The sequence below is a fragment of the Dermacentor albipictus genome, chromosome 6, assembly GCF_038994185.2.
Source record: "Dermacentor albipictus isolate Rhodes 1998 colony chromosome 6, USDA_Dalb.pri_finalv2, whole genome shotgun sequence".
NCBI classification, from domain to species: Eukaryota; Metazoa; Arthropoda; class Arachnida; order Ixodida; family Ixodidae; genus Dermacentor; species Dermacentor albipictus.
The window spans coordinates 115,525,836-115,553,492 of NC_091826.1; the positions used below are offsets into that span (position 1 = coordinate 115,525,836).

Here is a 27,657-nt window from a genome sequence, read left to right on the forward strand (position 1 = left end):
TTCGTATGAGACCCAACTACTAACGTTTACTAATGACCTATTTATAGCTACTGACCTCACTTTCGATATAGACTGCATTTTTCTCGATTTCGCAAGGGCATTTGACTCAGTACCTCATGACTTACTCCTTTTCAAGCTTAGTAAACTTAATATCGACACTAGCGTATCTAACTGGATTAAAGACTTTCTTTCAAACCGTACTCAATATGTAACTGCTACCGATTATTCTTCTGCTCTTTCTTCTGTTACGTCCGGCGTACCACAGGGGTCTGTACTGGGCCGTTTGTTGTTTCTTGTATATATAAATGGCCTTCCTGGCAGTAATGTTTTTTCATCAATAAAGCTTTTTGCAGGTGACTGCGTAAATTACAACAATATAACAAATTTATCTGATTCACTGAATATCCGAAAAGATCTCGATCAATTATCTCTATGGTGTGACAAATGGCTTATGCAATTAAACGTTAATAAATGTAAAACCATGAGAATAACCCGGCGCCCTCACAGTACAAACCACAGTTATTACTTTAAAGGAGCCCCCTTGAATCCCGTTAACTCCTACAAATACCTTGGCATTAATATTACTAAAGACCTGTCCTGGAACATGCACGTTGTTACGTAACCCGCAATGCTAACCGCACTCTTGGCTACCTGCGCCGTAACTTTTCCAAAGCGCCGTATTCCTTAAAATTAATTCTTTATAAAAGTTTAGTCCGTCCAAAACTAGAATATGCATCCAGCATCTGGGACCCCAGTCAATGCATACTAATCGCTTCCCTTGAATCTGTTCAGAATCACGCACCCCGGTTTATTCTATCAAATTATTCCCGCTACGCTTCTGTATTCACAACGAAGAACACACTAAACCTGCCAGATCTGTCTTTACGTCGCAAATTTCTTCGTCTCTACCTCTTTCACAAAATCTATCATAAAAATGAAGTGTTAAAAAGCTATCTTTTTCTTCAACCGACGCACATTTCATCGCGTGTGGACCACAAGTTCAAGGTTGATGTGCCATTTTGCCGAACCAACTTACATAATTATTCTTTCATTCCCAAGACCAGCGCAGAATGGAACCATCTTCCTGCATCCATCGTTGCCATTATTGACACTACGTTCAGAAGCGTCATTGAAGATTACTTCTTTTATTAACTTGTGTTTTCATAAATTGTATTATTGCACACTTGTATATGTATTAACCACTCCTTTCTGTAATGCCCTCGGGCTCTGAAAGTATTTGTAACAAATAAATAAATAAATAAATAAATAAACAGAGAAACGAGCTGAGAAAGCTGAACAAAGAGCTGCAGAGGAAAGGCAAATCGCTGCAGAAGAAAGACAGAGAGCTCACGAAATAAGGCTAAAGAAACTAGACAAGCAGCGGCACCTGGCGATGCAATCAGCAAATACCGTCACAATAAATGAAAGACGTTCAGGTGAAGCAGCAGTAAAAATAAGGGATCTCTTGCAGTCGTACAAGGTAAACCATGGCATGGGATTGCTTCTCGTTACTTTTGAACGAATACGAGTAAAACGGGTTGGCGCTAGAGGGTTGGCCATAACAGATTCTGACTGTTCTTCCTGGCGAAGCAACCTAAATCATTGCAAGGCTAACGGGAGACGACGCAAATGACTATCCGGAAGTAAAAGCCGCGTTGCCAAGGGAATATCGGCTCTGAGCGGAGGCTTTCCGTAGTCGCTTTCGGGAGACACTTCGAACGTCGGGCGAGTCTTTTCAAGGTTTCACTTATACGCTGAAAGCCAATTTAACTGAATGGCTAAAAGGGGAAGATGCGTTCGGTTGTCACGACAAGGTTGTTGAGTTAACCTGCTCACAGTACAAACCACAGTTATTACCTTAAAGAGCCCCCTTGAATCCCGTTAACTCCTACAAATACCTTGGCATTAATATTACTAACGACCTATCCTGGAACATGCACGTTGATTACGTAACCCGCAATGCTAACCGCACTCTTGGCTAGAGATGTGCCTGTGGATTCAAGATAGGTCGGGCGAAAAGGGCTAGGGACGTGCTGCAGTGCTACGAGATCAATTCGTCGCACGTCACGAATCCGAAAAAACGCGAGTCAGACCATTCACTAAATTCAGCCAAGAGGAAAATTCGCGCCCCATTCACCAAGAAAAGGCAGGAGGAGGGACAAAAGACGTGAAGCCCGACAATTCAGGAGAGAATAACACCGCAGTAAAATACAAATTAAAAGCAGAAAAGGCATCTGAGGCTAGAAAACGGGTAGTCTGCTTCAGTTGCCAGAAGCCTGGACACCTGGTGATCGGCTGTCGGAAGTCTAAAATTGTTTTTTTTTTTCTTTCACGAAGGACGGCAATGACAATTTGGCCCTCTTAGAACCCTACCTTCGCGACCTAGTAGTGAATGGAATGCCGTGTAAAGTAATTAGGGACTCAGCTGCCACAACGGACATTGCCCAGCATGCGTTTGTGAAAGCTGAGGATTTCACCGGGAAATATGCGTGGATCCAGCAGGTAGTGGAGAGGAATGGTGTTTGCTTGCCAATAGCCAGCGTAACGATTAAAGGGCCGTTTGGACTACTGCTGATTGAAGCAGCAGTATCACCGAATCTGTCGAAACATTATCCCTACTTATTTTCAAATCACCCGTAAATGATGTTGAAGAAAAAGGGCCTGAGTTTTGGCGAACATACGGTCCAAAAACCTCTCATGCGTTCAAAAGCTCAAGAGACTGCGGCAGCGATAAATTACGGCAACGAAGCAAAAAATATACCTCGTGACAGCGACATTCAGGAAGCACAGCACATAGCTAATGAAATCAGTGAAAAGGGCGCTAGCGAGAAGGCATCCGCGTCAGTGAGAATTCCGCATCAAGGGCTAGCAGTGGAATTAGAGATTACTTTGATATTATCACATTCGGAAAGCTCTTCAGACTTTCTGAACTTTGTTGAAGGAATCGCGACTGAAGAATGGAGCAATAACGTCGCGAAAGTACAAACAAGGACTATCGCGGAGGACGTTCCTTGCGGAGGCGAGACCAGCTTTAACAGTCTCAAAAGGTTCAAGGAACCGCTGAAAAACTCCCTTGTACCTCCGCACCTGGGCGACTTTCCAGAATCGTAAAAAGGAGAGGAGAAAGCCAGAGCGGTCCAGCAAGGCAGGAACCCCACGCTCGGGAGCTTTAGAGGCGCATGGCACAGATTGGTTAAACAGCGCAAGATCAAGCGAGCCAAGTATTCGTCTCAGCAAAGAATAGAGAAAGTCGCCACACCGCAGCCTGTAAGACAAGCGAACAGCCCATCACGCAGAACTTCAAAGGGCTCGTTGTGGCGCGTGATAAAACAAATTAGAACGCGTCTCTGCGCGTAGGGGTGAGGCTGAAAGGTTCAACCTGGTGGAGATATGCGTGTACGAAAAGGACTAGTCAGACTGTCAGCGCTGTAGAATGCGCCGCAAGAGTGAGGGAAAAGGGAGGCTGGCAATTCTCCACTCGTTTGTGGCCTCCTTTTCAGGGACGAAAAAGCAAGTCGCGGGCACACAAAGTGGCACACGACGATAGAGAGCAGCGCATGCCTGGCGCCCTTTGGGGCCTTCGGCGAGGCCCGAAGGCCTTCAGACAGCGATCCAATGGAGTGCGCATTAAGAGGTAATAATTGTCGAGCTAGGCGCATCGATAAGTTTCTTGTTTGTTGTAAAGGGCCCCTTTTCGTTGTTTGCTTTTCTTCAAAGGCATTTTGTCTGTCCATCTTGAATTTAAGATTAACGCTATTGCCGGGTCTCAACGCGTTCTTAGTCTCTCAACGAGCGTGGCTTTCTCGAAAAAAGGACACACAAGAACGTTAGGCATTAGGATGGTTAAAATACGCACTGAAATCTGCTTTTCTCCGTTGTTAGTTTTCAGAAATCTCGAGCGAGGCTGTGTGTACAATTCTGATAGTGTTTTACGTGAAGAACGTGTGAACGCGGCAGTTCTCGTCGATGGTTAGGTGCTCGCTGTTGGTTGTACCTTGGGCTGGGCGTGGTTTATTTCCAGAAAGTGTCACCAGCCGGGCCATGGAACGATCAGTGAAACACAGCAAAAGGCACCAGGTGTACCAGTCTCTTCGAGGTACTTGGATACTGCGGCCCCTTCGAGACCTCCTGTGGCGGCGGACGGGCTGTTATGATTGACCTGTCAGGTGTGAGAAACATTCAAACGGGCTTCCCCGTGTCAACATAATTGTCCTCTTCTCCGAAACGGCGTCACCCTTTTCCCCGAGGCGACACAAAAGGATGGACGAAGGGAAAGACAGGCCACACGGTCAAGACGACACCACCCTGTTCTCCACAAGCTGACACAAAAGAATAGAAGAATAAAGACAAACCGAAGGTCAAGACGGCGTCATCCCATTCTCCACGAGCTGACGACACAGCTTCCACAGGCTCCGAAGAAGACGGCGACGACCACAGGACCGGTAGAGGTGATTTAAGGCCTTGCTGGGCCCCGTGTTAATACCAACCGCTCGAGACTCAGATGAGAGTCACATTCATGTACCAATGCAGTGAATACAATCTTATCTACTTTTTTTTCGTCATCGCGATGCCCGGATTCGTTATCGTTTCCTGATTCTTGCGGTGAAGATCCACCTCATCCGGTCGAGATTGTAAACCGGGGAGGAAGCGATTAGCTCGCTTAAACAAAGGCGGCGGCTGCGTTAGCCAGCCTCGCGCCTAACAAAAGGTAGGTGAGGGTTGCTTTGCTCACCGCGGAGGAAGGTGTCTGGGTAAAGTGGAAGGCGGTGTGGATTAGTTAGTAGCTCGGGGGCGGGGGGGGGGGGGGCGTGATCACCCAACCGCCGCCCCTCCTGTATCCACCACTCGCTTGTTGTACCAGAGAAAGTCGGCTCCGATGATTGTCTGGCGCACGGCCGCGATGACAAAGGTCCAACACAAGGTACGTCTGAGGGCGATTTCAAGTTGCCGCGGAGGACGCGATTAGCTCGCTTAAAGAAAGGCGGCGGCTGCGTCAGATAGCTTCGTGCCTAAGAAAATGTAGACGTGAGAGTTGTCTTGCTCGCCGCAGCGGCGATCATCGCTGTGCGCGGTGGAAGGTTAAAGGGGAAGATGGAAGGGGGGGTGGATTAGTCCGTGGGTAGGGGGGGGGGATGGTCACTCAACCGCACCCCTCCACCCTGTATCCACCACTCGATTGTGGTACCAAAACATCTTGAAGGGGCAGCGCGAAAAGACGATGACAGAAGGCAGGAACACACAGGACAGCGTTGTCCTGTGTGTTGCTGCCTTCTGTCATCGTCTTTTCGCGCTGCACCTACAAGATGTTCAACCAGTACCAACTCGCCCAAAGGTCGATTCTTCTACATGTGGTACCCAGAAAGTCGGCTCCGATGATTGTCTGGCGCACGGCCGCGATGACAAAAGATCCAACAAAAGCTACGTTTTAGGGCGATATCAAAAATTACCGACTTTTGGCCGTAGGTCCGGATGGTCGATCCGTTGACCGCGGTGAGAGGAGGCCAGTAGGGAGGATGGCGTCGCTTAGCCAGCGTAGGAGGAAGGACGCAAATCTTGGCGCCAGTGTCGACGAGATAGCGGATTTTGGCAACAAGGTCGGTGACGTGGAAAAGGCGACTCGATCCGGGGCTGGTAACAGCGGTCGCCGTCAGTGTGCGGCCCGACCGTTTCCCGCGCAGTAGCAGGCTTGGCGACAGTGGTTTGCGCGAAGGCCGTAGCGACGGCGGTATCAGCAAATGGGGAAGTGGAGAACGGTCTCCAGAGTGGGACTGGGGCGGCGAGGTCGTGACGCAGAACGCGGGCGTCGTGTTCGGACAGCAGCGATCTCAGCTTCCAGTGCGCTACTTGCCGTGTGAGCTCTTCGTTAGCTTCGAGGAAACATGCATAGCTATCGCCAGTGGCTGCACCGTGGGACGGAGGGTCAGGAGGGCGATGAACTGTGGCCACGGACTGAAAACCAACATCCACAATCTAATCGGCCAACTGAGCCAGACATTCGAATGTCTAGGATGAAGACCCGGTGAGGATCGTGCGTACGTGCGGTAGAATGCGCTGCAGGAAAAGTTCCCGTAGAAGTGCGCTATCGGTTGAAGGAGCCAGGTCTCCAGTCAAGGCTTGCATGCGACGCAATAAGTCGATAGGTTTGCGGTTTCCGAGCTCCTCCAATGTAAGCTGTTTTAATCAACGCTGCTCCGTTTCAGTGGTGCGCTGGATGAGCTCCGCCTAAGGTGGTCATAGGGGCGGTCAACGGGCGGAAGCGCTCCAACGACGTGGCCAAACATGGTCAACTGCGAACTGACGCGCTAATGACAGAACAAGGATTCAGTGCTAATGAACCAAAGTTCATTAGCAGTGAATCCTTGAATCAAGCACACTGAATCAAGCACCTCGAACAGAGCTCGAGGTGCTTGACATAGGAGACCTCGGGCACGCGGGTTGGTGGCGCTGATGACGGTACTTGACCAGAGAAATCCGAGGTCGTGGCTTCCTGGACAGATGGCGGTCTCTAAAGACAGGCTCGAACTCCTGGCGGCGGTAGGCCCAGCGAAGCGGCTGAGGCTAGCGTATAGGGCAGGCGCTGAGAGCGACGACGCGAGAGTCATCAATTTGCGTGTGAGGAAAACCTAAACAGACGTTGGTGTCCGGTGTCAACAAATTATATTTTAAAGGGCCCCTCACCAGGTCTGGCCATTTTGAGCCGACAATCGCAGAGCATACAATGCGCGCTAATGATCGTGTTTGCGAAGAATTACATCGCTATGTGCCGCGGAAAGGTAGGAAATTTCAATCCGAACGCCGCTCTCCCGTTCCCTCGTGGCGACCGCGCTACAAGCTGGACGGTGACGTACTCATGTCTCTGCACCTACGTAGTCGTGTGCGCAGTATGACGTTGCTCGTGGTGACACGTGACTCCGATAATTATTCAATGCAACATCTGTTATTTGTGTGACCTGTTGCTTGAATTGACGAATCGAAGTTTAGATAAATAATAAAACACACAAACGGAATGTCAGCGTGTTCTTTTTTGTTTTGTTTTGTTTTACTTCGTACCATAGCAAGAGAGATGCACTTTCACTTCGTCTTCTTGTTCTCATGCTCGTGCAGTCACATGCGCAGGTACCCAAGCCATGCCATTTTCTACCGTGTTCAAGCGTGTGATCGTGCTCTGCGACCTGCTTGTTCTGCCTCAGTATTCGCGTAGCACTGAATTATACCGCAAGTCATGTGTCCTTGTGCACAGCGCGCAAAATCGTGCGCTGCGCGGAACGAGACAATAGAGAGTTTTAGATTAGGGGACGCAAGCGGCTTGCATACGCAAGAACTTGGGGCGACGGTACTGCGAATGCGCAGACCCCTAGGCGGGGCCCGTGACGTATGCGTGCCGCGATCCTCGAAGTGTGGTGTGGGAGAACGCAGAAAAGGAATTTCGCTTGCGGAGGCTAGACGGGGCGAGTGGAGAGAATGTCTCGCTTTGCATAGGAGCCCCCCCTGCTGAAATCATGTGTTCGAGGCACTGAAATATTTATATCTCGACTATTATTGAGCCGATCTGAAATTTGTTTGATGTAGAACGCTCCCTAGAGGACACGTAACAACTTCCAGCGTATAATAAAAGTTTTCTCTGGGGCCTGGTGAGGGGCCTTTTAAAAGCGCCCGCTCAATCAGGCAAGAGCGGAATCAAGCGCCGCTGGACAGAGAGGACTCGCGTTCCTCTCTTCCCCGTTCTTCTCTCTCTGTGTCCCGTTTCTCTCTTTTCCTAAGAAGTTCTAGACCCATTTCAATGTCCCCCTCACTCGCCTTTTCAGAAATCAGCTTCAATAATTCCCATTTTAGCATTTTCTTGCGTACCTCTAGCCCAGTTCCTAACCAACAATCAACAATTCGTTTCTCAGCAGTGTCCTTAACTCCATGATTGCTGCTTTACTGACTTGATCCTGCTCGCTGAACCTACCTAGGTAAACACAACCTAGCTAACAATCAACAATCCGCTTGCCTATTCTTCTAAACAGAACAACCACAAAATGAAGCCTAGAGTGTCAAAGCAAGAACCAAGCACTCACCGCAGACAAAGCACCACGTCGCAAAGTCCGTCTCACCGCTGTCAGCCAGTTGTAATGGTTGGGGTCGGGCATGAAATAGATGGTAGTTGGCCCATGCCGTCGTCCAACTTATCCACGCTGAGGACGTTGTTGAAGGGAGAGACTTGTTCTCATCGAGAACGAGGAATATGGGATTTATGTACACTATCTACATGAGAACGTTACAGTTCATCAGTCTAGCATGACTGAAAGAGAATGCACACTCAGCAGCAGCGCCACGGCTGCTTATAAACACTCTGTCCTCCCTAGATCCCTAGGTGAGGGAAAACGGCTGTTCAACCGTTGACCAATTCGGAGCGTCCAAAGTCATGGTAACCGACCCGCCTTTGAGGGGGAGAGTTTACACACTCACTTCCGCACAGGTTTAACTGAACAGGGTGTCTACCAAGTTGACATTTCCAAATTCCCTGAGTTTTCCAGGTTTTCCCTGAGTGCCTTTGCAAAATTCCCTGAGTGATGCAGAACTATGTTTTATGTCAAGACGCGCTGAAACCATATCGCCCTATGCTGTCACTCTCTAGTAAGCATATGAAAAAAATTTGAAAAAAAAACGACTTAATCCAATTTAAATACTAAGGAGTAGTGTTTATGTTATTCAAAAAAATATAAGGGAGGGGTTATTAAAATGCACAGCAAATAAAATGTCTTCGAAAAAATTTTCAAATCGAGTTGTACATTCTCTAGCACAAATAAAAAGGAGATGCATACAGAAGCAAGCATTTTCGAATATGAGCTATTTCTATGAACTGATAGCATGCTCAGTGTCATGCAACTGTCCTGACATACTCTCAGCTCGCACAAGACGCCTCAGTATTGTGTTTCACTGCTTTAAAGAGTTTATATTGGTTTGGATGAGGGACACCTGCATCTCAGCATCAGCCAACAATTTGTTTTTTGAGCGCAGGCTCCTCCAAAGAAGCGGTCGTTCATTCCTCAGTGCGTCGAACCTTTCTGTTCTCGTCCTCCTTTCGCCGCGCGTTCGCCCCACGGACCATTTGAAGAATACTCTTGGTCAATTTACAGTCAACGTCCAATTTTTCAGACCCCCTAGGGGCCGCGAAAACTTCCGAAAAATCAGGCAGTCCGAAAAAATAAATTCATGTCTTTTACTGCCCTTAAGGGCTAAAATCGACACATGTGCGTCTGAAAAAGCTCTGAATGCCTGTCAGTGCACTTATTAGGTATATCGGTGCTCCTACTGTGACAGGTGAGGGCGAGTGCACACGTGTAAAATTAAGAAATACATACAGTGTCCCGCCACAATTGCCCCTTCCTACGCTTGTACGCTTCGCCGCGTGACACGACTGTAATAAGGCGAAGCAGACTTTCGGGAAAGAGCATTATGCAATGCGCCGTGCTTTCCGAGCTTCGAAGACAAAATTATTGCTGTCAGCGGAGAAATGAAGAAACATGGCACCGAACGACAAGAAGCTTAACAGCGAACGTCGAAGCAGCTAGGCCTACCGTTGCCGCAGTGGTGGCCACGGCTGCCAGCGCATCTGCGTGCGAGAGCACCGGTTCAAGGCGGCGAGGTAATCAAAATAGCAGCGGTGGTGGTTTTCATTAATGCCGTCTCGGACCTGCGATCACGCAAAACGTTTAGAAAATCGGACGGCGAAGAGTTCTTGCGTCTGAATTTTCAGACGTTATGATACATTGACTCTTTGCGGTACGTGGTGGTTCCGCGAAGCCGTCCGAGTTATCGGGAATCCGTAAAGTCGGTCGTTGACTGTACACTGGCAACTCCTCCAGCCGACGACGATTCGTTACGAGTCCTGTCTGTTTCTCGAGCCAGGATTACCGCGACTTTTGACCCTCTAAAAAATTACAGCTAATTTTCCCTGATAGAAGCACAAATTCCCTGAGTTTTCCCTGAGTTTTTCCAGACTACTCAAAATCCCTGAGAATTCCCGGTTTTCCCGGTTTTCCCGGTTGGTAGACACCCTGCTGAACACACCGAAGTGAGAGGGTTTCTTGCAGACAGAGGTCTTGACCCGAGCAGGCGCCTCTTGATCCAAGAACTGAACCCGTAGTCAGTGGCCGCCGCGTCTGTCCATTGATCGACGACTTCTGGCAGCCGTGAGACCGCAGCTGCAAAATATCTCTTTCCAGGAATTACCCCGCTCCAAGCAACCCGTGGCGGCCACGGCGACACACTAAGAATACTTCGTCCGCCGACCGCGTTTATCATAGCGGTGCCGAGGGGGTGTTGATGCAGCACATCGTCGTCCCTACAAAACGAGTCGCCGTAGCAGGTGGGGAAGGGTCCCAAGGTCGCTTCTGGGAAGCTCGCCACCCTCGCAGCTGCGGCTGGCTGAGAAAATTTTGTAGGTCGGTACCCTTGCAGGCCGTTCCTAACAGCGGCAAGAGCCAGAGCTCGAAACTGAATTTTTCCTTTAGTGTTTCACAAGCTGTCTGATATGTCCACATTAGATGTGATCCGTTTCTTTTTATTTATCCCAGTGTGGAAAGGGCATCATTAATTTTTTTTTTATTTTTGCGTGGCTTGTTTTTGGTTTGTTTCTAAATTTATCAAGCATCAGTGTCATGATGCTAGAGTGACTCATGTAGTGACAATCAACAGCTTTTGTTTTGCAGAAAAAGAATGCAGTTCCTGACCCATTGTTTGCTATCCCATTACTCGCATAATTTTGCAGAGTATTCTATCTATATTGCTTGACTTCCACTAAAGAATCTTGCATTTTTGAATGCCATTCCTTCCTTATAATCATACGACATTTCTCATCATTTCTGTACCTTGGGCTTCTGATACTATGCATTCACCATTTTTGCTTGTTGTTTCTGACTAGAAATGTCTTACTTAACTCAGAGCTTAAATTTTACCTTTGGAACACACAGAAGGGTTTGCCATTACATATCTGCATAACAGGGAAACATGTTTCATTAAACATTTGCAAAATCCAATAGAGCATATATGAATGCAGCTTTCAGTGTGATTTGATTGAATGAGCCACGTAACTCATCTCCCTTGGTAAATTAAAGCACATATTAGTGTGATGTACAACATTTGTTACTCTAACGTGGTGGCTTCTCTTGCTTATACAGCAAAATAGTCGGTGCGCGAGAAAAAAAATATTTTTTGTATACCCCTTGCACGCACTGGTTTACGGAAAATGAGCTGTAGCTGTCCACATGATCTACTTATTTTACCTGCGAGCATACTGAACAAAAATGTGTCCCAGCTACTTAGTGGTATTTGAGATTATGTCAGTATTGCATATGAGCGTGTTGTCTAAAATAACTGAATTTTGAAAATGCTCGTAGGGATCTGATGTGTATGTCTGCAGTGAATGGATACATGTAAAAGACTCAGCAGGAAGTGCAAGTGAACGGTCCCACAGGCCGAGTCGAGCATGTAAATAGATTCGCTGCACACATTTTTGACCAGAAAAGATATGTCACATGAAATGGCATGCAAGGAAGTGTTGAAAATATTGCCCAGTTAATGCGCCTACGCTAATAATGTGCGGGTTCATGCACTCGATTTCGCCTTTATTAGGCACTCGCCTCTTGATTGCTTCGTGGCACAGAAATAGTCGGCATCAAGCTGTTTTTCTGCTGTGGCCTTTGTAGAAGCATGATTGTTCAAAGTGCAACAATTAAACAGATTCTATGGCTTGCTTGTGGATTCGCCAGTACAATTCCGGGGCGCTGGTCCACATGTCCAGCAATTTCCTACTGAAAGGAAACCTGCAAATAAAAACACCGCCCCCTATGTAAAAAAATGCTCTACTGTGACGGTTCTCAAACGATCGTGATGCATCACAAGAGCTGTGTACTCGCGTGATGTTCTGAACAAGAAGATACATTCGCTTACTTACATATGAAAGTGCATGCCAGAGCACTTCGGAGCTTGGATGGTACAAAAGGCACGAATGTGCCATAGCGTCCGATGTTGACGTGCGATCGCATGTCAAACGAACTGTAAGAAACAACTACACATCCAAAAAACAGATTCGAAACTGAAATCAGCGTCATCCTTTATTGCAGGAATGCGTACATCGTGATTTACATAAGTCACAAACTTAGCAAGTGATTTCTGTAAACTTAACATTAACACATCACCTTCATAAAGCCATCAGGTATGCGTTTTTAAATGACAAAGCATTAGGTGACCTGTACTGGTTTTCAGCTCCTTCAATAGTATTAGGTGACCTGTACTCGTTCTCAGCTCTTTAAATAGTGACTGCGCTAGCCACATTGCCCAGTAGCAACAGGGCAGCGCCCATAGCGGTTCCCATTTTTTCGGGCCAGGTTTTCCTCTAGAGTTCGTTATAGTACCTCTATGAGAGCACCCATCGGCGCCATGACGCTAGAATGACGTAGGCCAGAACTACTAGATGGGGCTGTTTATTTTCCGCTTTTGCTAAAAACGCCAACCAGCGCGAACCATTGGCGGAGGCGTGGCCAAGGCGATAGTTTCGTGGAAGGCGAACATTTCAGAATACGGGCAGAGGGAGCTTTTTGCGGGAAGAAGTGTTCCGTGGCAGCTTGATCGGCGCAGCTTAGCAGAGTTTGTATGGCGCTGAGCTTCTTTTTCGCGATAAATGGATATCTCCAGCCTGCGGATTTTCATCTCCTACGGACCTTCACAGTTACACCTAAGTAGCACGTATTATTTACGCTATTAGAGCCTCTCCTTTCCAGCGTTGTGGAAGGAGAGCGCGTAAGGCCACGTTTATTTGTTTCGAGAGCTCGTCTGCGCTTTTCGATATGTCGACATCGACATGTTAATGTTAATAGTACGGCCTAAATGCGATGCATTGTGGTCTTTGTAGCTGCACTTAATGTGCAAGAGTTCGCATGGCAAAGCCTTGTGCAAGCGAATTAAGAGACTGTGGGTGCATCGCGATATGCCTGAAACACCGATGTGTGCATGCAGTGTCCGTATAGCGTACTATACAGAGTGTCCTAGCTAACTTTAGCTAGAGTTTTAAAATATGCAAATGCCACGTAGGTAGACAGAACAAAGGTAATGTTTGCCGTCGTAAAGTGCCGCGAGCGGCCAGTCGCGCTGTAATCTTGCGTGCATTTGCGGGCTTCTTTCGTGCTCGGAAAAACATTTGTATGTAGCATGTATTGAGCAACAGAAAGCTGCACCGGAAGTTTTTCATGTCGCTCTACAATTTCCTCACTGACACTTTTCATCTAATTGTAATACTCGAGAAGTTGATCAATTAACTAAGACTAATTATCAAATCAGGCGGAGTGAAAAGAAATTTTTATCTTCAAGCGACGGCAAACAATATTGCCTCTGTTCTATCCAGCTACGTGGCATTTGCATACTTTTAAACTGGCTAAAGTTATCTGGACACCCTGCATATGCCGTGCGCATGATGTGCGTACCTGCGGTCGTGGTGACACGCGAAAGATAATTTGAAGGCAAATTTCGCCCCACTGGCCTAAGATTTTTGCGACGCTTGAGGTTAAATAACGTGAGACTGCGTTTCGATGTACGCTGCGTATTTAGTGTTTGTCATGAAAAATTGTGGATTTGTCAAAACCTGTTCATAAGTACAACGTTTAAGAGTTATTGAGAGGCCACAAAGCGTCTGATCTAATATTTACCACCCAATTAATAGTTATACATGCCCAATTTCTGGAACTTGCATAGTATATGCATTTCCTTATTTCAGATACTAGAGCGGGACCATAGCACAATCAGTCAACTGAGACCTGGCTGCACAGTTCTCTGGTGAATAGACCTATGCAATTCAAGGAAAGACATATTCAGGTGCCCATACAAGACTGTCATCAATCCACATGCACAACAACTAATCTACTTTTACAGCATTTGACAACAAAGTATTCCAATTTCTGTTATGCTTGCAATAAATAGTTCAATAAAATTCAACAAGAAAATGAACTGTAGTGCTAATTTGTCTACAAACCCTTCTGTAGCACGCTTTAAGACACAAACGTGTGCATTAATTAAACAGCGAATTATGCAGGGTTGTTTCTTATGTCAATTTTTTAAAATTTCTGTTGTAGATACCACCACTCCGCTACTTCATCTGGGTTACCTAGGTACACATTAGAGAGCTTTAAAATAGGGGCCCCAATAGTTTGGGGCCCCAAAGAGCTTTGCGGGTGTTATCGTTGGGGCACGCAGGAGTGAAGAGTTTTAGAATAGGGTTTTGCGTTTGCGGATAGCGTCTTGCGCTGACAGCGCCACTACGGCGTCAAAGTACAAATAATTAAATCAACTATACCATTTTAAGATAGGAATAGTAATTTTGACTTCCGTGTATGCACGTTTAATTACAATTTAGAGGTTATTCTGTAAGCAGCAAACAATTAGTTGCGCTTAGTTTTGAGCAAACCAACTTTACATGCCTTCACCAGCCAAACTTAGCCGTGTTAGGCCTACGAGCCGTAAAATCCACAATGGAATTCGGAATCAGCGGCGTCTAATGAATCAATCTTCATAACACACGCTAGTTGAGAGAAAGCGATAACCGCAGTCACTTCTCCTAGCTTGCGAACTTCACGCGTTACCACGAATCGAACCCAGTTTAGTGCTAGGTTAGAGCCGTCGCTTCGATGGGTGCCGCCATGTTTGCTAACGCAAAGCTTTTGGGGCCGCTATTTGGGCTCCCGCTAAATAGGTGAAAGAGCGTTCCCAACGCAAAACCCAAACGCAGTTTGCATCTCGCGCAAGCGCAGTGGCTTCGACGCTATTTCTTTGAAAAACTCTCCACGGTGGCGCAAAATACATTTCTTGAAAAAGGACAGAAGAAAGGAAGACAGTGAAGCGCCAAACTACCAACTGTTTAATAATAGCCTGAGCAAACGTATAGAAGAAAAGACAACTTCCGCTCTTGCGCAGGGAGCCAAGGTGTCACAGAACAACATGGTCGTGATAACATACTTTGGATAAAGCACATTTCTGCGGAATATAATGCGATAGATGTATCGCTGACACAATCAGACCCTTTCTTTTTAATATAAAACGCTTCCAACAACTCCCTTGCAGTTTGGTCCCTACTTCTGCCAAGAATTAATACCTGTTCAAAGCATGGCGTACAACGACAGGCTTTACAGAGCGCAGGAAGATGCGCCTTGTCACACTTGCCGATGCTACTAGCGTGCTCCCTCAGTCTGTCATTAATACAACGTCCCGTTTGCCCGACGTATGACTTGCCGCAATCTAGGGGTATCTCGTAGACCACGCATTCAACACAGTCCCTGAAACGTTTGGCGTGCTGCTTCTGGCAGCCCCGCGGCCCCTCGCGTGTGATCCGGAGGCACAATTGAGCTAACTTGTTGGGAGCCGAAAAGACAACCGGAATGCCATATCTGGTAGCTACCTTCTTGAGGTTATGGCTCACACGGTGCACATAAGATACTACTTCTGGTTTTACTCGCTCCCTTTCCTTCGAGTGCGTTTTCCCACTCGCAGCGGTAGTTTTTAGCTTCTGTAGGAAGGACTCGACCACGGCATTTAAGGCAGACTGAGGGTAGCCTGCTTTTAGAAGTCTCTCAAGTTGATGGCAAAAACTCGCCTGCATCACATGCACACATGACTTGCGCAGAGCCGATTCCAGGCAAAGTAAGGCGATTCCACGCTTCACAGTCTTAGAGTGCGCTGAGTCATATGGTAGCAATTCTTTTTTACCTCGAGGGAGGTACGCACAGCAAACGTGATCACTCTGAAGTGTTAGGTTAAGGTCTAAAAACTGCAACGAACTGTCCTTCGGAAGCTCGTTAGTAAAAGTAAGTCCTTTTGCGTTTGCTCTAAAAACATCTAAAAGCTGCTCAACCATTTCATGGCATGGCAAGGGGCATCTATTGTCAATAACAACAAAACAATCGTCAACGTATCTAAAAACTTTAAGAACATTAGGATGAGATGAAGTAAAAACACATTGTAGTGCGTGGTCAAAGTAGGATAAAAAGATGTCACATAAAATGGGTGCTACACATGAACCAATGCAGACGCCCTTTTTCTGCAAAAAATATGCCATGTTCAAAAGTTACAAAGGTGCGGTTGAGATAAGCTTCCAAGAGGGAAACTTGGAAACTGTCGGAAAGCCGACATCTCCATTTTGGACACAAAATTCGCTTTGCCACTTTCATCAAAGCACTGTTTAACGGCTTTTAGAAGCTCGGGATGCGGAACCGAGTAGAAAAGGTCATTTACATCAACGGAGAACACGTAGCCTATTTTTATGCGACGCATATTACGAGAGCTCAACCCAGCTCCTCAGGCGCGGCGGTGTCGCCTTCAATGACCTTTGACCCCATGCCATACCACGTGACACCATGACGTCACGACAGAGGAGAAACGGGGCTCCAACTCGCGCCGTCGCTCGCGGCGGTATATAAGCAGCTGCGCTTGTTTCTAGGTGGCTTTGGCTCAACTCTTGCAAGATGGGCTGGGTGGGAATCGAACCAGGGTCTCCGGAGTGTGAGACGGAGACGCTACCACTGAGCCACGAGCACGATGCTTCAAAGCGGTACAAAAGCGCCTCTAGTGAATGCGGTGTTGCCTTAGGAACGAGCTGTTTAGGCTCAGGCGTGCGTCGCTTGCTCAGGCGCACATTTCATAGCCGCGCCGAACGCTGCGTTGCTCGACGCTCACCGCGTCCAATGCGGGGCGCGTAGTCGCTGCGCCGTAGCCCATTGTCTTACACCCCTTGGCGGGTCGACGGGAACGCTGTCGCGTTCCACTCTTGAAGGCGAAGCAGAGTAACGCATGAGTTGTTTCTTCGTCTAGCCGAACCAAATATAGCCAAGCAACAGCAGTTCACCAGGCTAAACAGTGGTTCAACAACTAAAATAAAGGCTAGTATGCTTCGCATCCTGGGCTTAACCTTAGCTAAGCCACAGCCATTTTTAGCTGCCACGGAAATATTCAAAAACTTCATCCGAGTTTCTAGTCAAGAAAGGGTCATTGAGTTGAAGAAGCTGCAGGGATTTTAGCAAAAGACTACTGACTTGATATTGCCACGTGTCCCGTTCACTAATAATCGTTCGGAACGGGACGCCAACCTTATGGGTCTTGGCACTGAAGAAAGCTCTAAGAGAATCTTTTTTACTCTTTCTGATCTGTTTAGCTAATCTTTCACAGCCAATTTTTTCACAGAACGAAGTAATGGTTTTCTTAATTTTTGATAAGCTGACTTTCACAGGCTGAAAATTCTTTTTGATTGCCTCTAAAGCTTTTTCGTTGAAGGCTTGCCTAGGAAGAGCTACAAGAGCGCCTACCTTATCGGACTGCATTAGACAGAGTTCATTGTGTTTGAAAAAAGACACCACACGTTGCAACATTCGCACCTGTCGACCCGTTCCGGCCTTGGGGGCAGCTCTCTGTAGGCTGTCTACAACATCTAGCAGGCAACGCTCACGCTGTTCCTGAAGCGCTTTTCTTGCGACTTGCCGATTCCATGTCAGAAGCTCTTGTGCTGGAACCTGGGGCTCAATCCGTATTTCGGTCCCTTGTTGAGAAGGTTGACTATATAGTTTGGAATATTGGTTTCACCAATAACCATCAGTCTCTCTGTCCGCTTCTTCTTTGTGGTGGTTGCCACGTTCACACTCCTCAGTAGGCAAGATAGCATACTGTTCCATGTGGTTTCTATGGCAGTACTCACTACGTTCCGGTAGTCTCTTAGTTTTCTTGTAGCAACCCACGCAGGGAAGTTAGTGTAGCACATGCATCTGAGAAGATCGTTGAAAAGCCGGATCTGACGGCCCAGCTCCGAACGTAGAATCCTGCAAATCCTGTGCGTACCTCCCTCGAGGTAAAAAAGAATTGCTACCATATAGACTCAGCGCACTCTAAGACTGTGCGGCGTGGAATCGCCTTACTTTGCCTGGAATCGGCTATGCGCAAGTCATGTGTGCATGTGATGCAGGCGAGTTTTTGCCATCAACTTGAGAGACTTCTAAAAGCAGGCTACCCTCAGTCTGCCTTAAATGCCGCGGTCGAGTCCCTCCTACAGAAGCTAAAAACTACCGCTGCGAGTGGGAAAACGCACTCGAAGGAAAGGGAGCGAGTAAAACCAGAAGTAGTATCTCATGTGCACCGTGTGAGCCATAACCTCAAGAAGGTAGCTACCAGATATGGCATTCCGGTTGTCTTTTCGGCTCCCAACAAGTTAGCTCAATTGTGCCACCGGATCACACGCGAGGGGCCGCGGGGCTGCCAGAAGCAGCACGCCAAACATTTCAGGGACTGTGTTGAAGGGGTAGTCTACGAAATACCCCTAGATTGCGGCAAGTCATACGTCGGGCAAACGGGACGTTGTATTAATGACAGACTGAGGGAGCACGCTAATAGCATCGGTAAGCGTGACAAGGCGCATCCTCCTGCGCACTGTAAAGCCTGTCGTTGTACGCCATGCTTTGAACAAGTATTGATTCTTGGCAGAAGTAGGGACCAAACTAACCCGCCGTGGTTGCTCAGTGGCTATGGTGTTAGGCTGCTGAGCACGAGGTCGCGGGATCGAATCCCGGCCACGGCGGCCGCATTTCGATGGGGGCGAAATGCGAAAACACCCGTGTACTTAGATTTAGGTGCACGTTAAAGAACCCCAGGTGGTCGAAATTTCCGGAGCCCCCCACTACGGCGTGCCTCATAATCAGAAAGTGGTTTTGGCACGTAAGACCCCATATATTATTAGGGACCAAACTACAAGGGAGTTGTTGGAAACGTTTTATATTAAAAAGAAAGGGTCTGATTGTGTCAGCGATACATCTATCGCATTATATTCGCAGAAATGTGCTTTATCCAAAGTATGTTATCACGACCATGTTGTTCAGTGACACCTTGGCTCCCTGCGCATGAGCGGAAGTTGTCTTTTCTTCTATACGTTTGCTTAGGCTGTCATTAAACAGTTGGTAGTTTGGCGCTTCACTGTCTTCCTTTCTTCTGTCCATTTTCAAAAAATGTATTTTGCGCCACAAGGTATACCTAGGAAACCTAAGCACCAACTTGCCCAAGAAGAAGTCCTTTTGGAACATCTGGGTTACATTTAACAGGTGGACTTTCGGAATGAGTAGTATAGTGAATCAGCTGCTAACTGACAAAATCGTGCCAACTATCTTCTTAATAACTTTAATGCACATGTTGCAATGGTGGAAGTGAGTCCGCTAACGTACAGGGCCTATTCAGTTGGAGCCAACCAGTTTCAACATATACGTCAAAGTATACGTGAAGAAAATGCATTGGTGTCATAGCTATTTTCTTGTTGCACTGCCAATATATGTAATGCTTGTGGAAAATAATCAAGACACCGACTCATTTTGCTGACTGTGACTTCGTATATCTTGAAACTGGTGCTAGTTACACAATTGGTTCCGAGTGAATAGTTCCTGCACGTTCACTGCCTCTAATTCCGCCATTACAGCATTTGTCTTAAAGCGATTGTTTAAATATATAGTTAGCGCGATCTTTTTCAGTTAGATGCTTCTGCACTTGCGACTTATTCAGAATGTATTGTCCACCACATACATGTTTAAGAAGCGGAACACGCTGGTATCTGTGACAAAAGGCCTCACAAAATCGACATAAGAAAAAGCACCCCGTATACATGACTCAAAAAAGAATAATGCAGAATGCATAAAAAAAAATGGCGGCAAAGGAACGCTGGCCGCGGACAAGCCATGCCATTGCCGTAGTGGGAAAGTCGCCGGCCCGTGTGTTGGCCGAACGCGGTCACGATGATTTAACCGGCGGTCATCACGCCGGCGTGGGCTGTCCACGTGCAAAAAGCGAGCTCGGTGCGACCCAGATGGTCGAGACCGGGCCGCCTACTTTTTAACAGGCCATGGGCGTCGGCCCTATCTTCTGCCGAGCTCATATTCTTGCTTGGGCAATTGACGGTGGGCTGCTTTGATGAACACCCACAATCGCTAGTACAGCTATACACTAGCACAGCTACGACTCCATGTGCTGCTGCATGTGGTTTTTTAAGTTATGCTTTCGGCGAAAACCAAGTGAGCAGACGCTGCACTTGAAAGGTGCATCACCTCCGTGCATGAGCTTATGTCTACGCAGGTTTGCCTTGCTTTTAGCTCGGAATGGGCATACGGTGCAGGCAAAGGGCTTGGCGTTTGAGTGAGTTCCTCTGTGCTCCAACAGGCACTTCCAGTAAACTGTCCAATATGGGCAAAGGTGGCATTGAAATAGCTTTTCCCCTGTGTGTTTGCACATGTGGGCTTTATAGCACTTCAAGCTCTTATACGCCGCTGGACAGACTTCGCACTTGAACGGTTTCTCTGTGCTGTGCGATACCAGGTGCGACTGTAACTTGCCAAGCCTAGGTGATGTGTACGGGCAGAGATGACACAGAAACAGCTTCTCACTTCCCTTTTCATGCACGCACAGCTCTTGGTTCACTTTTCTAGCCTCGTTCCAACTTGTTCCTTTGTCAGTGTTGTCACCAGCTGTCGCTGATGGAACTGCAATTTGTAAAGGAAAAGATAACACACTGAGTTTACTATGAAATTTTCATTTCTTAAAGCAATTTTGTCTTTAGAAACAAAAGAATCTACAGCTGTACTTTTTAGCGATATTAGACAGTTCTAGATTAACGTTAGCGTAATCGCGGAGTTGAGGTAAATAGCGCTACTCTTCCGCTAAAGAACTTTGCATAGTATAGCGTAGTTTACGTGCAGGACGCTATTCCATTACGCTTTGGAGTTCGCATACATAGTGCACATAATTTTACCTGCGTGTACGTCTGGAAAGTGCGAGGCAGCGCAATGGAAGTCAGGGGCACATTGTATTTGTACTTTCCATGTCCAGCGATCTGCGGCAAATAGTACAAGCAGTACCAGCTGCCTACCATAGCCTCTGTGATATTCCAATCTTAGAGGCCATATTCCGTCGTCGCACCTATTTCCCGACATCACCAATAGGTGGCGAAGGCATCTCTAAGGCTTTCATCAGCAGCAGCAGCAATAGCCTGTTCTTTGTCCACTGCAGGACGAAGGCCTCATCCTGCGTTCTCCAACTACCCCTGTCCTGCACCAACCGATTCAAACTAGCGCCCGCGAATTTCCTATTTTCATCGCTCCACCTAACCTTTTGTCGTCCTCGATTGCGTTTCCCTTCTCTTGGTACCCATTCTGTAACCCTAATGGTCCAACGGTTATCTAACCGGCGCATTGCATGACCTGCCCAGCTTCATTTTTTCCTCTTGATGTCAATTAGAATATCGTCTACACCCGTTTGCTTTCTGATCCAAACCGCTCTATTTCTGTCTCTTGGCGTTATGCCAAGCAATCTTCGTTCCATCGCTCTTTGCGCGGTCCTTAACGTGTTCTCAAGCTTCTTTGTCAGTCTCCAAGTCTCTGCCTCATATGTCAGCACTGGTAAAATGCACTGATTGTACACCTTCCTTTTCAATTATAATGGTAAGCTTCCAGTCAGGCGCTGGCAATGTCTGCCGTATGCGATCCAACCCATTTTTATTCTCCTATGAATTTCCTTCTCATGATCAGGGTTCCCTGTGATTAATTGACCTATAGGTAAACGTAGTCCTTCACAGACTAGAGGCCGACTGGCAATCCTGAACTCTTGTTCCTTCGCCCGCCTATTTATCATTATCTTTGTCTTCTGCATATTAATCTTCTACCCCACTCTTGCACTCTCTCTGTTAAGGTCCTCAATCATTTGTTGTAATTGGTCTGCATTGTTTCTGAATAAAACAATGTCATCGGCAAGCCGAAGGTTGCTGAGATATTAGCCATCGATCTTTACTCCTAAGCCTTCCCAGTTTAATAGCTTGTATACTTCTAAGCACGCAGTGAAAGCATTGGAGAGATTGTCTCCCTGTCTGACCCCTTTCTTTACAGGTATGTTCCTGCTTTTCTTGTGTAGAATTAACGTAGCTGTGGAACCTCTGTAGATATTTTCCAAGGTATTTAGGTAAGCGTTCTGTACTCCTTGATTACGTAATGCCTCTAAGACTACTGGTATCTCTACTGAATCAAATGCCTTTTTGTAATCTATGAAAGCCATATAGAGAGGCTTATTGTACTCTGCGCATTTCTCGATAACCTGATTGATGACATGGATGTGACCCATTGTAGTCTCTCCCTTCCTGAAGCAAGCCTGTTCCCTTGGTGGACTAAAGCCCAGTGTTGCCCTTATTCTATTGGAGGTTATTTTGGTAAATATTTTATATATTACTGGGAGTAAGCTAACGGGCCTATAATTTTTCGATTCTTTAACGTCTCTCTTTTTGTGGATTAGTATAATGTTGGCATCTTATCAGTTTTCTGGGGCCCTTGCAGTCAATAGACACTTCGTATAAAGAGCCGCCAGTTTTTCAAGCATTACGTCTCTTCCATCTTTGATTAAATCGACTGTTATTCCATCTTCTTCTGCCGCTCTTCCTCGTTTCATGTCTTGTAAGGCCCTTCTGATCTCATCGCTAGTTATAAGAGGAGTTCCTGTATCCTGTTGATTACTGTTTTAGGAGGTTTCTTTCGTTAGGCTCGGACGCGATCAAAATGAGAAGTGATCTCGAAAGCCCCGCAAGATTATCCAGAATACTCTGCCGTCAGAACGGCCTGAAACTAAGAGAAAGCCATATACGCAGTCACTTGCTACGAACGAAGTGAATTCTACAAAACAACGCCAAATTCAGCTCAAAGCGGGCAGCCGGGACTGCCGCCATGTTTTACGTAAACCACGCAAATACGGTAACGTTAACCCTGAGAAATAGCATGTGTACACCAAACGGTATGGGTCGGTTAGCATTCTGTGCATGCGCATTTCAATTCCGCTAAGCCGGCTATTACGCTAAACACGCTAAACAAACACTCAATTACCACCTCCATCATGATTTCGTGTGCGCGAATTAACCATGTCTTTCCTTCCACTCTCTCTCTCCCTCTCCTCTCTCTATGCCATCTTTCTATTCCCCTATTTCCGTCTGCCAGAGCAGGATAGCCAACCCAGGGTGTCTACCAAGTTGACATTCCCAAATTCTCTGAGTTTTCCAGGTTTTCCCTTAGTGCCTTTGCAATATTCCCTGAGTGATACAGAACTATGTTTTATGTCAAGACGGGCTGAAACCATACCGCCCGATGCTGTCACTCTCTAGCAAGCATATGAAAAAAAAATTTTAAAGACGACTCAATCCAATATGAATGCTAACGAGTAGTGTTTATGTTATTCAAAAAGAGAATAGAAGGGAGCGGTTAGTAAAATGCACAGCAAATAAAATGTCCTCAAAAAACTTGCAAATGGGGTCAGACATTCTCAAATACGAATGAAAAGAAGATGCATAAAGAAGCAAATATTTTCGAATGTGAGCTATTTCTGTCAACTGATAGCAAGCTCAGTGGTATAACGCCCGAACTTTGTCACAACTGAGATTCTCTCTCAACAGGTCGTAAGTCAACCTCAACTGTCCTAACATACTCTCAGCCTGCAGACGACGCCTGAGTGTTGTGTTTCACTGCTTTAACGAGTTTACTTTGGTTTGGATAAGGTACACCTACACCTAGGCATCAGCCAACACTTTTTTTCTTAGCTCAAGCTCCTTGAAAACGGCGGCAGCACGCTTCCTTTCCCGTTCATTCCTCAATGCGTAGGTCCTTTCTGTTCTTGTCCTCCTTCCGCCACTCGTTCTCCCCACGAATAATTTGAAGCATCTTCTTGGTCAGTTGCACAGTCCACGTCCGATTTTTTCGAACTCCCTAAGGGTCGCGAAAAGTTCCAAAAAAATCGGCCAGTTGGAAAAAATAAGTGCATGTGATTTACTGCCCTTAGGGGCTCAAACCGCCACAGGCACATTGAAAACGCTCTGAAGGCATGTGAGTACACGTATTAGGCATATCGGTGCTCGTACTGTGACAGGAAATACCGGGTGCACGCGTGTATAATTAAGAAATACATACTGTGTGCCGTGGCGATAGCCCCTTCCCACGCTTGTTATGTTTCACTGCAATACTTTTACGTATGCTTCACCAAGTAACATTTCTGTAAAACGGCGAAGCTAACTTTCGGGAACCGGAATTATGCAACGCACCACGCTTTCCAAGCTTCTAAGCCAATCGCGAGGACTACAAGGGCGGAGTTCGTGCCATTCTGACAGCAGAGAATTATTTCAATAAAAAACACGGCACCCAACGACAAGAAGCTCCAAAGCTAACGTTTAAGCAGCTAGGCCTAGCGTTGCCGCCGTGGTGGGTACGGCTGCCAGCGCATGTACGTGCGTGAGCGCCGTTTTGAGGCGGCGGGGTAATAAAAATGGCAGCGGTGGTGGCTTTGATTAGTGCCGTTTCGGACCTGCTGTCACGGCAAAACGTTCGGAAAATCCGACGGCGAAGAGTTCTTGCGTCCGTAATTTCAGACGTCCTGATACATTGACTCTGTGGAGTACGTGGTGGTGCCGCGAAGCCGTCCAAATTATCGGGAATCCAGAAAGTCGGTCGTTGACTGCACACTGGCAACTCCTCCAGCCGACGACATGGCGTCAAAGAGAATTGATTACGATTCCTGTCTGTTACTCGAGCCAGCATTACCGCGACTTTCAACCCTTTCAATAAAATTACAGCTAATTTTCCCTGATAGAGGCACAAATTCCCTGAGTTTTCCCTGAGTTTTTCCAGAATACTCAAAATCCCTGAGAATTCCCGGTTTTCCCGGTTGGTAGACACCATGCAACCAGACGCTTTTCCGACTAAAATCCCTTCCTCGTCCCATTCTCGCCTCCTTCTGCTCCTTGATGCCCATAGCTGGGCAAAAACCTCTGGCTAAGTATTAGTTACGCTATAAGAAGGCCTCCACGAATTTTTAATTTTCACTACAGCAGTGTTGCTCATAAATTACAACAATAGAAGATCGACATCTCAGCTTGTGTTGCATCAACCGTCTTTACGTGCTAGGCCGTAACTGATGACATCTCTCACGACTTAGCACATGCATGCTTGAGTATAGTAAATATCAGAGGACAACCCTTAGAAAAGTTTCCAATTTACACCAAGGTTACACTGAGGAATGGTAGACACAGCTGTCTAAAAGATTTCGACTCCATGAATTCCAGTTTCAGCGAACTGACTTTATAACAAGTATGCATTTTCTTTCTATTTAGACACTGCTAGACGGAATCTCTAGTCTCGAAAGGAACAGAAAATACAAAGACTGCAATTACAGTTTACCGAAGCCCCCGAAAGCTGAGTGAGAAACAACACATTCAAGAATATAAAAGACACATGAGTTAAGCATAACTGCCATGCCGGTTACACCTTTCCGGGACAAGACAAAAAAGGAGAGAACAAGAACCAAAGGAGCGATCTGCCTCGAGGAGAAATCACTTTGAAACGAAAACGGTCTCTCTCTGAATAAGCCACCCAGATTGCATTATCATGCGAGTAATACAACTTTTATGTACCTAGTCATATTGGCTCCAAGTAGACACATTAGACTCTACCTGCGTCAATGTTACTAGAACAATGCCTAAACGACAAGAAAGGGGGTTAACCGAGGGGCCCGATCTTTATAGTCACATCATAAGAAGCCAACAAACGCTGACACCAAGGACAACATAGGGGAAATTACTTGTGCTTATTAAATGAAATAAAGAAACGATAAATTAATGGAAATTAAAGTGGATGCAAAAACAACTTGCCGCAGGTGGAGAACAATCCCGCAACCTTCGCATTTCGCGTGCGATGCTCTACCGATTGAGCTACCGCGGCGCCGTTTCACCATCCACCTTCTTGGGTATTTGTTTCGTAGTAGAACCCCCGGGTGTTAGCGAGCGCCACCCCTCACAGACCTTGGCGGCGGATGTACAACATCCTTTCTGTCGCAGGCGTCACGACAACGTGATATTTTTGGGTGAAGGCAACCGGTCAATAAACCCACACATGCTACCTGAAGGCGTCATTGTTGCCGGATTCCAGACCCTGGTTATGTAATAAACGAGAAGAAAGGGGGTTAACCGAGGGGCCCGATTTTTATTAGTCATATCATAAAAAGCCAACAAACACTCACACCAAGGACAACACAGGGGGATCGTTGTGGGATCGTTCCACAGCTGCAAAAAGTTGTTTTTTCATCCACTTTCATTTCCATTAATTTAACGTTTCTGTACTTCATTTATTACACACAATTTCCCCTATGTTGTCCTTGGTGTCAGGGTTTATGGGCTTCTTAGGATATGACTAATAAATGTCGGGCCCCACGGTTAACCCCCTTTTTCCTCGTTCATTACATAACGAGGGTCTCGAATCCGGCAACATTGACGGCTTCAGGTAGCATGTGTGGGTTTATTGACCGGTTGCCTTCACCCAAAAATATCAGGTTGTCGTGACGCCTGCGACAGAAAGGATGTTGTACATCCGCCGCCAAGGTCTGTGAGGGGTGGCGCTGGCTAACACTCCCAGGGTTCTACTAGGAAACGTAAATACCCAAGAAAGTGGATGGGGAAACGACACCGCCGTAGCTCAATCGGTAGAGCATCGCACGCGAAATGCGAAGGTTGTTGGATCGTTCCCCACCTGCGGCAAGTTGTTTTTTCATCCACTTTCATTTCCATTAATTTAACGTTTCTTTACTTCATTTATTACACACAAGTAATTTCCCCTATGTTGTCCTTGGTGTCAGGGTTTATTGGCTTCTTATGATATGACTAATAAAAATCGAGCCCCTCGGTTAACCCCCTTTCTTTTCGTTTATTGCATAACGAGGGTCTCGAATCCGGCAACATTGACGCCTTCAGGTAGCATGTGTGGGTTTATTGACCGGTTGCCTTCACCCAAAAAGATCACGTTGTCGTGACGCCTGCGGCAGAAAGAATGTTCTACATTCGCCGCCAAGGTCTGTCAGTGGTGGCGCTGGCTAACAGTCCCCAGGGTTTTACTAGGAAACCTAAATATCGAAGAAAGTGGATGGGGAAACGACGCCGCGGTAGCTCAATCGGTAGAGCATCGCAGGTGAAATGCGAAGGTTGTGGGATCGTTCCCCCCCCCCCCCTGCGGCAAGTTGTTTTTTCATCCTCTCATTTCCATTAATTTATCGTTTCTTTACTTCATTTATTACACACAAGTAATTTCCCCTAAGTTGTCCTTGGTGTCAGTGTTCGTTGGCTTCTTATGATAGAACACTGCATAACATGCTCCAAATATGGGGTGAATGCAACAAGGCTTACCTGTTCTAGTGGTTAAAGTATTGGGAAAGTGAATACAAGGACCCGAGTTTCAATCCTTCCAGGGGAGCTCCCCTGGAAGGACCTAAACTCGGGTCCTTGTATCCTTGTATTTTCGGAAACAAAAGGCATGAAGATAAAAAAAATACGCTAGCGTATTTTTTCTATTTTCATGCCTTTTGTTTCCGATAAAATCAATGACCGTTACAGTTAAAACTGACATAAATTACGAGCAGTAAACAGCGAAAACAACAGGACGGAGAGAGAGACACAGACCACAGCGCTAACAACGAAGTGTCTTTATTCTTTCAATCAGCATACATTGACACGTGTACTTGTTTATCTTTATCGGATGACCACGTTTCACCGCCTAACAAATGTTATCGCACAGCGCAGGACGCGCCTGCATGTACCGGAAGTTT

At 46.6% G+C, this 27,657-nt stretch overlaps 1 protein-coding gene across 4 annotated transcripts in view; it reads right to left on the reverse strand.

Moving 5' to 3' along the window:
- Window positions 1-18,990: 18,990 nt before the first annotated feature.
- LOC135908303 (zinc finger protein 319-like) overlaps window positions 18,991-27,657 on the reverse strand; it is a 62,478-nt gene continuing 53,811 nt past the window's right edge. Inside the window, exon 5 of one of the 4 annotated variants that reach the window (XM_070541269.1) lies at window positions 18,991-20,528. In XM_070541269.1, coding sequence (XP_070397370.1) covers window positions 20,507-20,528 — 22 coding nt within the window. In that variant the 3' untranslated portion in view covers window positions 18,991-20,506. The remainder of the gene's footprint in view (window positions 20,529-27,657) is intronic. The other 3 variants (XM_070541267.1, XM_065440058.2, XM_065440056.2) reach the window with 3 other exon arrangements.